This window comes from Ovis canadensis, chromosome 2 (genome assembly GCF_042477335.2).
Source record: "Ovis canadensis isolate MfBH-ARS-UI-01 breed Bighorn chromosome 2, ARS-UI_OviCan_v2, whole genome shotgun sequence".
Taxonomy (NCBI): Eukaryota; Metazoa; Chordata; class Mammalia; order Artiodactyla; family Bovidae; genus Ovis; species Ovis canadensis.
This window is the reverse complement of record NC_091246.1, coordinates 35947471-35959525: the sequence shown is the minus strand read 5'-3', so window position 1 is coordinate 35959525 and position 12055 is coordinate 35947471. Positions and strand designations below refer to the sequence as shown.

General features: G+C 37.1%; 1 protein-coding gene across 12 annotated transcripts in view; it reads right to left on the bottom strand.

Annotated features, from left to right (window-relative positions):
* Window positions 1-5406: 5406 nt before the first annotated feature.
* The window catches only part of KIF27 (kinesin family member 27), an 89777-nt gene continuing 83128 nt past the window's right edge, over window positions 5407-12055 (bottom strand). For all 12 annotated transcript variants that reach the window (XM_069573912.1, XM_069573917.1, XM_069573918.1 and 9 more), the window contains one exon: window positions 5407-8003. In XM_069573912.1, coding sequence (XP_069430013.1) covers window positions 7519-8003 — 485 coding nt within the window. In that variant the 3' untranslated portion in view covers window positions 5407-7518. The remainder of the gene's footprint in view (window positions 8004-12055) is intronic.

Sequence of the window (12055 nt, the reverse complement as noted above, 5' to 3'; positions counted from 1 at the left end):
ATGAATTAGGTCAATTGAAAAGCAACCTTTAAGTCAGTGAGCTTACATCTAGTTTTCACAACTTTGTGTGTGTTTCCCTAACTCAGAAACAATTTCCATACTAAAAAAAAAATCATTCTTGATAATCTGTTCCATTACTCTGCATTATTCCTCCACAGAATGTTAGCACCAGAATGTAACTACGTTGAGTGATAGAGCTTTTAGTTCCCGGTTCTATCCTCAATAATAAAAGGTTAATAGAAAACATATAGCAGGGAAAATGCTTATAAATTAAATATCTATAGAAAATTTCCCTCTGTTGTCTGTAGATGCTTTTGTGATGTTTTCAGAATTTATGAGTCACTTTATCAGCTCACCCACCCTTTGAGATAGGCATAGATTCTTCCCCAACAAGAGAACTAAATCCTGGGGTACTGGCCTGGTTCTGAAGGGTCTTTTGGTTTGCGTAGCCTGGCGCAAGAGAGTAGGACTCAACTGACCGACTAAGCACAAGCCTGGCCAATTAAACTCACATATTCAGGTCCTTACATCTAGTTTCCTTTCTCCGTGACTAGTGAGATAGTGAACTTTGTAATAAACCTTACTGAGAGATGCGAATAGTAGACCACCTGACCTGCCTCTTGAGAAACCTATGTGCAGGTCAGGAAGCAACAGTTAGAACTGGACATGGAACAACAGACTGGTTCCAAATAGGAAAAGGAGTACGTCAAGGCTGTATATTGTCACCCTGCTTATTTAACTTCTATGCAGAGTACATCATGAGAAACGCTGGGCTGGAAGAAGCACAAGCTGGAATCAAGATTGCCAGGAGAAATATCAATAACCTCAGATATGCAGATGACACCACCCTTATGGCAGAAAGTGAAGAACTAAAAAGCCTCTTGATGAAAGTGAAACAGAGTGAAAAAGTTGGCTTAAAGCTCAACATTCAGAAAACGAAGATCATGGCATCCGGTCCCATCACTTCATGGGAAATAGATGGAGAAACAGTGGAAATAGTGTCAGACTTTATTTTGGGGGGCTCCAAAATTACTGCAGATGGTGACTGCAGCCATGAAATTAAAAGACACTTTACTCCTTGGAAGAAAAGTTATGACCAATCTATATAGCATATTCAAAAGCAGAGACATTACTTTGCCAACAAAGATCCGTCTAGTCAAGGCTATGGCTTTTCCAGTGGTCATGTATGGGTGTGAGAGTTGAACTGTGAAGAAAGCTGAGTGCCGAAGAATTGATGCTTTTGAACTGTGGTGTTGGAGAAGACTCTTGAGAGTCCCTTGGACTGCAAGGAGATCCAACCAGTCCGTTCTAGAGGAGATCTGTCCTGGGTGTTCTTTGGAAGGACTGATGCTGAAGCTGAAACTCCAGTACTTTGGCCACCTCATGCGAAGGGTTGACTCATTGGAAAAGACTCTGAGGCTGGGAGGGATTGGGGGCAGGAGGAGAAGGGGACGACAGAGGATGAGATGGCTGGATGGCATCACCGACTCGATGGACATGAGTTTGGGTGAACTCTGGGAGTTAGTGATGGACAGGGAGGCCTGGTGTGCTGCAATTCATGGGGTCACATAGAGTCGGATACGACTGAGTGACTGAACTGAACTGAAGAGGACCTCAGTACCCACTGAAGGTAACTCTTTCAGGAAAAGCATACATTAGTATTCTTACCCTCCGATTTATTTGTTCACAATCCACTGGAATACTTCTGATTGTATGTTCCATTACTCTCAAAGTCTTGGCCTTCTCTTTGACTACTTGGCTGTACAGGTTATGGGTGCTTTGATCAAATTAGAGACAAAATATTCCTTAACATTGGCAGATACTTTCAAACTAAGGGAAATGAACTTTCCTCAGGATATTAACAGAGAAGTTCACCATTGGTAATGTCAGATATAATTTTAATATACTTTTCGTATATAGTAGCTAAGAGTATCAAACCCTCAAAAGCCTGACTTTGCTGTTAATTTGATCACATACTTATTCACGTACCAAAAAATTAACTTCTTCAGTTTCCCAGAGTAAAAAATTAAGCTTAAAATATTTACCAAATGGAAGGCAGACTTTTCAGTTTAAGGAAGTTATTTTCTAGCCAGAGGGATCATCAATAACTCAAAAATGTAATTGTTACTAAAGAAATAAGTAACAAATAGCCCAAAACTGGTGGCTAAAAACCCAGAGAAAAACATATTTTTTGTTCATAAATCAAATAGTCATGAACTACTTCTTGTGCTGCGCTTAGTCACTCAGTTGTGTCCGATTCTTTGCAACCCCATGAACTGTAGCCTGTCAGGATCCTCTGTCCATGGGGATTCTCCAGGCAAGAATACTGGAGTGGGTTGCCATGCAGGGGATCTTCTCAATTCAGGGATTGAACCCAGGTCTCCCACATTGCAGGTGGATTCTTTACTGTCTCAGCTATCAGCAGAGCCCGTAAGAACTACTTCTTAGGCCTATAAAAATAGACAGCCAAATCTTTAAAATATTTTCTTGTGAGAATAGAATTCACATGCAATTTGCCACAGAATAGTTATTTCTGCTATTGCTAACATATATAATTAAACCTCTGAGAGTTTAAAATGTTTAATATAAATTAAGCAACCACATTTGTCCTACAGTTATTCCATTTTGACAGTCAGCTCTATGGAAAACTTAATAATTCTACCATAAACATATATGATGCTTTAGTCTTCAAAGTGCTTTTATATATTTAATGGATAAACAGGCTATTTACATATAGTAAAAATAGTAGTTTTGCTGCCCACTTATTAAATAGAGTTGCATTTGAAAAATAAGATTTTGATTTTAAATATAAGGAGTGGCTCATAAATTGCTTTTTCTAAAAAAAATGTCTATTTGGTGCTTTAGAAGATATAATTATTTAATGTACTCCATTAATAAGATTATAACCTGGATCACTCTGATCATGTTCTGGTCATTTTACAGCCAAGGGTCTCCCAGTGCTGGCTGGGAAATTCCTGTAAAACAGGCTTATTCCCAGGGTTCTAATGGAACAATTCAAATGCTGCCTAATCCGACAATTTTAATACTTACAAATTACCAAAATTATCAGTCAGTTGAGTTCAGATTAACTCCTCACTCCTTTTCTTGGTGGACAGTGATGCTCCACTGCAGGCCACAAACAAAAGTAAGTTCAGCCTCTCAAGGAAGGCTAATAGCTGATGGTTTGTAATCACGAATGGAAGACTTTTTTTCAGTAGAAAAATTTAGGGATATTTTGTAAAGAAAAATTAAGCAAAATAGGTAAGTATTGTTTTACGAAGATAAATTCTGTAAATTCTGCCTACAGTGCGTGCTTTGGGATACTATTTGTGGTTCTTTGGTGGTAACCATCTAAGTTTTATTCTTCAGTTTGTTATGGCCGACAAAATTTATCCAAAATACTTTCTTATAATTCTCTACTGAATGGCTTCACAATTTCCATGTTCAGTCTAGAGTGTCTTTTCACATAATCCTGAATAAACAATATTCATAAGAGGAGGAATTGGTGTAAAAACTGGGATGTGTCTATTTTCAAATGGCGAATTCAGTACCAACTTGAGTATTCTTCAGGGTTTAGAGACAGCCCATGATTGAAGTTAAGTTTGTGTTGTTGCAAGAGAGATAAAATATATTCTTTCAAAATATTTTTGAAAATTCCTTGCTGGCCTATGGAATGCTTTAAAATAAAGCTCTTTTTTTCTCCTGTTTTTATCAGAGCTTTTTGAATCCTGGAACTCTGGGGAGTGAGGGGTAAGTAAGCCATAATTTACCTATATTTTGTTGTTGTTACTTGGGGCAAGGTTCAAAAAGTGGTGGGGTTTTTTTGCCACGTTGAAAGGCTTGTGAGATCTTAGTTCCTTGACTAGGGATCAAATCCAGGTCCTTGGCAGTGAGAGCATAGAGTCCCAATCACTGGACTGCCAGGGAATTCCCAAGAAGTATTTCTTTTAAGATATCTCTCAGATCAAATAATTTCGAACAATATTTACCACTTTGGACTTGAAAAATCTATTTTGCTTTCCCTGGTGGCTCAGTGGCAAAAGAATCTGCCTGCAATGCAGGAGATGCATCCTTGGGTTGGGAAGATCTGCTGGAGAAAGAAATGGCAATCCACTCCAGTATTTTTTCCTGGGAAATCCCATGGACAGAGGAGCCTGGAAGGCTGTAGTCCATAGGATCACAAGAGTGGGACATGACTTAGTGACTAAACAACATATACTGTAATAAGCTTGAAAACCCAATAATACAGTGTGAAAATATTATTTCACTTCACTGATATATTGCTTTTGTTCTGCTTTAAGCACAAGTATTTTTAAATGTTTAGTTTTCTAGTCTTCTGTTATGAATGGTTTTGTTCCTTGGGCATATAAGGATCTTGCTTGTTATAACCAAGTGTGAGATTGTTGTGTTTTTCTCTTCAGGTAGTACAGAGGTAACTCAGTAGTAGTGTGTTGTATAATAATTTACCAACAGAAACCAATACCTAAATCTAAGTCAATATATTTGGGTTCAATTAAATCACACTGCTAGCATTTCAAATAGTGGCTATTCTGTTGATGCATTGTGGAAATTTCTAGGAAAAGAGAGATTAAAAAGGGACAAATAAGAACTATGTAAAATATCAAAAGCCAATGCTAAACATCAAGTTTTCCCGAGCTTTCTTTCTATAATTTCTCATTCTAATTACTGCCACATTGGGGTATTTTTGGGTCAAAATGAAAATAGCATTATAAAAATCAAACACTACTCCAGTATGTGGTGTCATGCATGCTCTGTATTCCAAAGCAAGGAATGGAAGTAGGCACCCCTGCTGCAAGCACTGAGGGGTGCATTATTTGGAGAGAATTTAAAACCAATAAAACTTATGAAAAGTCAGTCTACTTTTTTATTATCAGCATCAGGGAAACAATGACAGTGATAAAATACTTCTCCCATTAGACCGATGCTCCCATACACACTCTTTGAACACTACTGCCCAGATGAGCTCAAAATACTGCATACCCAATGCATTTATCATGGAAGGATCTCACTCAGCTTCACTCTCAATTTTTGAAAATAGAAATGTTTTATCAGTATTAGTCAAGGGAGCCAGCTATAACTTATAATGTAAAATACACATGAGTACTTTAAAAGTTTCCAGTTGAGAGAGGAATTATGTACATGAGTGGGCAATGAACTTTAATTATTAATACTCTAGTGTTTTATAAAAATCTTAAGTATGTGCCTAAGGAAATAAATCAAAGAGCAAAACATGTCATACTTTAATGACATATGTCATGTCATTTAATGTGTAAGAATTTGTGCCTACAGAACCTAAATCCCATTAAGGACTCGACTCCTTAGCAATTCATTCTAAGACTCTGTATAAGACCTTTTGTTTTAAAATATAAGACGCCCATCCTTAAATTAGCATTTATCACTTTATTGACCTGGGCTGTTACAAACAAGCCAATGGCAATCAAGTCCACATTACGGAAGATCATATATATATATATTTTTTGCTGACTTCTTGGACCCTGACTTCATGAAGATATGAAGAACTGAGGGGGAAAAAAACATTAGCAAAAGAAAACAAACATTAAAGCACAAAAGCACCTTCACTGATGTTCTTGCTACTCTCGGTTCCCATATTCAGAGTTCTCCAACCCGTTATCTACAACACTCTGGAGGTAGGGAAGGAACTAGTACTTTATGGAGGCAAATAATCTTTCTTTCCAAATGCTGTTATAGGTGGAAAAAATATAATGAACAAAAAACCCCCACATATTTCATACATGCAAAAAGGCAAACACAACGACAAAATGTTCAGACTTAAGGACAGCATGTGAAATAAGAGTAAAATTTATTAGTGGTATATGTAAGAAAAATGTACTTGCTTTTGGAGAGGTGCCTTAAAATTTTGTTTCCTTTGTAACTGCACTGACTAAATAGAAAGACAAAAGTTTCATTCCTAGAATATATTATTCAGGTCATTCTTAACATGTGTGTTTGAGTATGTACATGAAATCCATCATAGCACATAAAGGATATATGTTTAACCAAAAAGGGGAAAAATTATATATTTGTTATTTAGAAGTCAGTTCACATTTGCATTATTAAATCTACTCATTGTTGGTTTAATATAAATTTTATTGTTTTGTTAGTGAGCTGACTTTTAGAAAATGCATTTGTATTTCCACAGATAAAACAAGTATGTGTCAATTTCTTGGGCAGGCAGCAGAATTCCAAAGTTAAAATATATTCTTATATGAATTATTTCTAAATAGTACTTAATCTTATAAGGAATTTAAAATTAGGACCTTCATTAATAAACCTGTACTTATTAAACATATGATTGATATGCTTTTTTAAGACACTGGCCTTGTGCCATTTTATACACATAGCAGTCTTCCCTGTGGCTCAGTGGTAAAGATTCTGCCTGCCAGTGCAGGAGATGTGGGTTCAATCCCTGGGTCAGGAAGATCTCCTGGAGAAGGAAATGGCAACCCCTCCAATATTCTTGCCTGGAAATCGCATGGACAAAGGAACCTGGTGGGCTACAGTCCATGGGGTCACAAAAGAGTTGGATATGACTTAGCAAAACAATACACATATATCACACATTATATATGGTATACATTAAGTATATATCATATAAACCAAAGACAAAAAAAAAAAATACAAACCTGGCTTAAAACCAGTCTGGCTTCAAATAGGCTCTGTTACAAATTAAATTTCTAACTTCGTTTGTAAATTTGCTGGATGAAGCAGTTTCTAATTGGCCAACATTATATATTATGGTTCCATTCCCAGTTAAGTCCACAGAAGTCTATTTAATCCATAATTTAAATTATTTTTAATACCATACTTTAGAGATATAAAAACTATTCACCAATTTAGAAGTTAGTTTTGGTTTGATTTTCTTTTCCTATAGGAACTAGTTTTTACCAGTGGGACCAAGGAATCCTACTCCCTAGGGGCTAGAAATTAGAAGTCTTTGAGCACAGGACAACAGTTTGGGTGCCAGGTAAGATGGTCAGGGTCAATAGCAACAGAAGAAAGAACAAAAGAAAACATTAGCAGCATCAGATAAGAAAAATTGGAGTCAGTAAGAAAGTGGGTTACTCTAATGGAGCAGACTTCCATAAATCAGGGTGATTTTGCTGCTGTTCCACTCAAACATTAGTTAGTTAAAGAAAAAGCTTTATTTTACAAGTGAAAGTTTGAAAAACTAACAAAAATAACATAAGTAACAAAATAATAAAACGGGATATTTTCTGTGATTGAAAACTATGAAAATGTACAAGCTGTATTTGTTGGGCAAATCAGTATTTAGTTCTTAATTCCAAACTGAAGTTTATATAATAATTAGAGCAAAACAATCTTGGAAGAAAACACACATTCACAGTATACAAAAGGATTCCTTCCTCTCCTTCTTCATCCTGAGGGAAGAGCTAGTGAACTTAAAATTTAATTTTTAACAGGTTAGAAAAAGGAATCTTACACATCTTCTAAATTAAAGTTTTTCTTATTAAATGCCTAGGTTTTTAAGTCACTCACTTTCCTAGCTACTTCAAGGGAATCAGCAGTCATAGATCCAACCCCAGCCCCAAGATTGGAACGTCGTAATGATAGTTCCAAGGCAGAAATTTGGCGTAACTCTTTGCGACACAACTTTACAGGTGTGACACCATGCAGCTGTCCCACATTTCTGACTGGCTGAATTTGGGATGATGGTCGACTGTTAGATTTTGTAAACTGATTTTCATCTATTTCGGTTTTGTCCTCATTGCTTAACAAATGCCCACTAGTGGGTGCTACAGAGCTATACATTGGAGGTAATTCTGGGCCATCTTCCCAGAGCTTCTGAGGATTTGGCTGTGTTCTTAAACTGCTTGTGGAACTGTCTAATTGTCTTTCCCTTCCACTTAATTTCATACTTTCAGTTCTGGATGCCCATTTTAATTCTTCTGAAGCCAGGCCGGCTTTTTCTGGGTTCTGAACTCCATCTCCAGCATCATGATCTAAAAGTAATCAAAAAAGCAGAAAAATAATTAGAGGTTTCCTTAAAAACAGGTGTTTTAATCATAGTATCATGCAATATAAATTATGTCTTCCAGCTTGTGTTGTTAAGTGACTTAAGTGTAAAAATGAATTATTTCACTTAGAGGCATTTGCATGTGAATAACTCAGAATTCTTTATTAATGGAACAAAATTGAAATTTTCTAGCGATTTTGGCACCCATAGAAACATAGGAGTCCTTTCGGCCTCTGTGGAGCTTTCACACCTGCCTCTGCTGGGCTTGCCACTGGTGAATTACGGCCCAAATCCTGGTCATATTTCCAGGGAATCTTCTGACTTGGCATGAGTGAGTGAAGTCACTCAGTCATGTCCGACTCTTTTCGACCCCATGGACTGTAGCCTACCTACCAGGCTTCTCCCTCCATGGGATTCTCCAGGCAAGAGTACTGGAATGGGTTGCCATTTCCTTCTCCAGGGGATCTTCCCTACCCAGGGATCGAACCCGGGTCTCCCGCATTCCAGGCAGACGCTTTAACCTTTGAGCCACCAGGGTAGCGGTATGTGTGAAAATCTAGTCTTGGTTGGGACTCCAAGCAAGAGAGCAGGGTTCTTCCATCTGAGCATACTCTGGGGTACATACCACAGCTCTCACCATCAAAATGGAAATGACAGCATACCCCTCAGAAGGGACCATCCCGCTGGAATGACTGATAGGAGTGAGTGAAGACAGCAAAGCTTGAGGCCGTCAAATCATAGAAACATCTAATATCAAAGACAAAACTTAAAGAAAGTCCATATAGGTACTAGACCTAACGCAAAGAAAAATGCCAACTTTAACATATGTTGATGAGGCAATTAGTACACTTCTGGTCCTGCGTATATCAAGCTTAAAAACAGAAGGTGCACACTGGCAGCTCCAAAGCCAAATCTGGCCCACAGATTTGTTTTACTTAGCCTATAAAATAATATGTGATGCAAAACTTAAAAAGTGAAAAGTTTCACATAAAAATACAGATTTCTGGATTTTATAGGAAAAGGAGAGAAACTAACAATTTCTGCCTGGCAACAGCAGCCAGAGAAGAGCTGCCCCTGCCAGTGTGGACGGCCGTTGTAGCCCCATTGCTCACTCTGGCTTCCTGGCTCCTGCAGCCGTTTCAGTTTGTGAACCTGGTTTAAAATATAATTGATTTTCTATATAACCTTTAAAAATTGAGAATAACTCTGTTGTACACCTGAAACTTACATAACATCATACATCAACTCTACCTCAATAAAAAAAAAAAAGGGATTGATTTTCTAGTTTTTAAAATTCTCAAAAACAAAAAACCTGAACTGGCAAATGACATAGATCCTCAAATGGAATTAGCAGGTACAAAGTCGATCACAGTGGCTTCCAAAGTTTGCTGCACATTAGTGTCACCTGGAAACTTTTAAAACTCCTGATGCCTAGTAACCTATAACAGGAAGGAATATGAAACAGAGTGTGTGTGTATATAAGTGATAAGTGAAAGTCACTCAGTTGTGTCCGACTCTTTGCAACCCCATGGACTATACAGTCCATGGAATTCTCCAGGTCAGAATACTGGAGTGGGTAGCCTATTCCTTCTCCAGCAGATCGCCCCGATCCAGGAATCAAACTGGGGTCTCCTGCATTACAGATGGATTCTTTACCAACTGAGTGTGTGTGTGTGTGTGTGTGTATGTGTGTGTGTGTGTGTCTGGATCACTTTACTGTACATCTGAAACTAACACAATATTGTAAATCAACTATATTTCAATGAAAAAAGAAATCCTGATGCCCAGAGGTCATAGTGTCTGGGGGAGGAAGCCAGGCATCTTAGTTTTTAAAGATCATAAGAGAAAGGGCAGGGATGGGCTCAATGGAAAGGTTCACTCCCAAGCCCACTTAAATTCCTCACAATACAGTTTCCCTTTTCCAGAATTTCACCACTAATGGAACAGACTAAAAAAAGATTTAATTCATCTATGATTACACTGGCAGTAAAAATTAGGATCCCAACCAGATCTTCTGACTTTAATATCCTAACACATAGTTTCATAAGTGACTTAAATTGATATGAGGATACTCTGTCAATATCAGTTGCACCAGGGTGGCCATCTCTTCCATGAAGCCTACCTCAGGCCTACTGAGGAAGACTATGGTCCTTAGATTTTAACCTCTGATAGATCATTTACTGGCTCTGCTCTGGTTTACAACTGACCCCACCATGAGACTGTCAGCTCCCTGACAAGGACCTGAGTTCTATTCAGCTTTAGGTCCTCCATCACTCATAGCTAAGTCTATTAGATTTTTAATTAATGGGTGACATTTAAATAAATTAATTGATACAAGGATAGTTTTAAATAGTTAAACAAGTACATGGATTGCATGTCCATATTAACTGATTTTATCCTCACAAAATGCTAGAAAACAGATGCACTGGGCTGGAAGCATGATCAAGAAGTGACCAAGATATTTTAGTCAAAAGAGTAATTCTTTGCTACTTGGAAATACTAAAAATATTCAAAGCATATAAAGTCTGGCAGGCAGGCAATGAAAAGATGACCACTGAAACCCAATCAACTGAATACTAAAACTGTTATGTGTTAACTAGGATACTGATTATTAAGCATATAATACTTCATTCATATAGTTTATATATATAAAGAGAGAGTTATATATATAAAACTCTCTTTTTTGTGGTATCTTCGTCAGGTTTTGGAATTATTAGGGTGATGGTGGCCTCATAGAATGAGTTTGGAAGTTTACCTTCCTCTGCAATTTTTCTGGAAGAGTTTATTTTTGGTAGAATTCAGCTGTGAAGCCATCTGGACCTGGGCTTTTGTTTGCTGGAAGATTTCTGATCATAGTTTCAATTTCTGTGCTTGTGATGGGTCTGTTGAGATTTTCTATTTCTTTTTGGTTCAGTTTTGGAAAATTGTACTTTTCTAAGAATTTGTCCATTTTTTCCAAGTTGTCCATTTTATTGGCATATAATTGCTGATAGTAGTCTCTTATGATCCTTTGTATTTCTGTGTTGTCTGTTGTGATCTCTCCATTTTCATTTCTAGTTTTATTGATTTGATTTTTCTCCCTTTGTTTCTTGATGAGTCTGGCTAACAGTTTGTCAATTTTATTTATCCTCTCAAAGAACCAGCTTTTGGCTTTGTTGATCTTTGCTATGGTCTCTTTTGTTTCTTTTGCATTTATTTCTGCCCTAATTTTTAAGATTTCTTTCCTTCTACTAACCCTGGGGTTCTTCATTTCTTCCTTTTCTAGCTGCTTTAGGTGTAGAGTTAGGTTATTTATTTGACTTTTTTCTTGTTTCTTGAGGTATGCCTGAATTGCTATGAACCTTCCCCTTAGCACTGCTTTTACAGTGTCCCACATGTTTTGGGTTGTTGTGTTTTCATTTCATTCATTTCTATGCATATTTTGATTTCTTTTTTGATTTCTTCTGTGATACCAAAACCTGACAAAAATGACACAAAAAAAGAAAACTACAGGCCAATATCACTGATGAACATAGATGCAAAAATCCTTAACAAAATTCTAGCAATCAGAATCCAACAACACATTAAATACATCATGACCAAGTGGGCTTTATCAGAGGGATGCAAGGATTCTTCAATATCCACAAATCAATCAATGTAATACACCACATTAACAAATTGAAAAATAAAAGCCATATGAGTATCTCAATAGATCCAGAGAAAACCTTTGACAAAATTCAACATCCATTTATGATAAAAACCCTCCAGAAAGCAGGAATAGAAGGAACATACCTCAACATAATAAAAGCTATACATGACAAACCCACAGCAAACATTATCCTCAATGGTGAAAAACTGAAAGCATTTCTCCTAAAGTCAGGAACAAGACAAGGGTGCCCACTCTCACCACTACTAGTCAACATAGTTTTGGCCACAGCAATCAGAGCAGAAAAAGAAATAAAAGGAATCCAAATTGGAAAAGAAGAAGTAAAACTCTCACTGTTTGCAAATGACATAATCCTCTACATAGAAAACCCTAAAGACTCCACCAGAAAATTA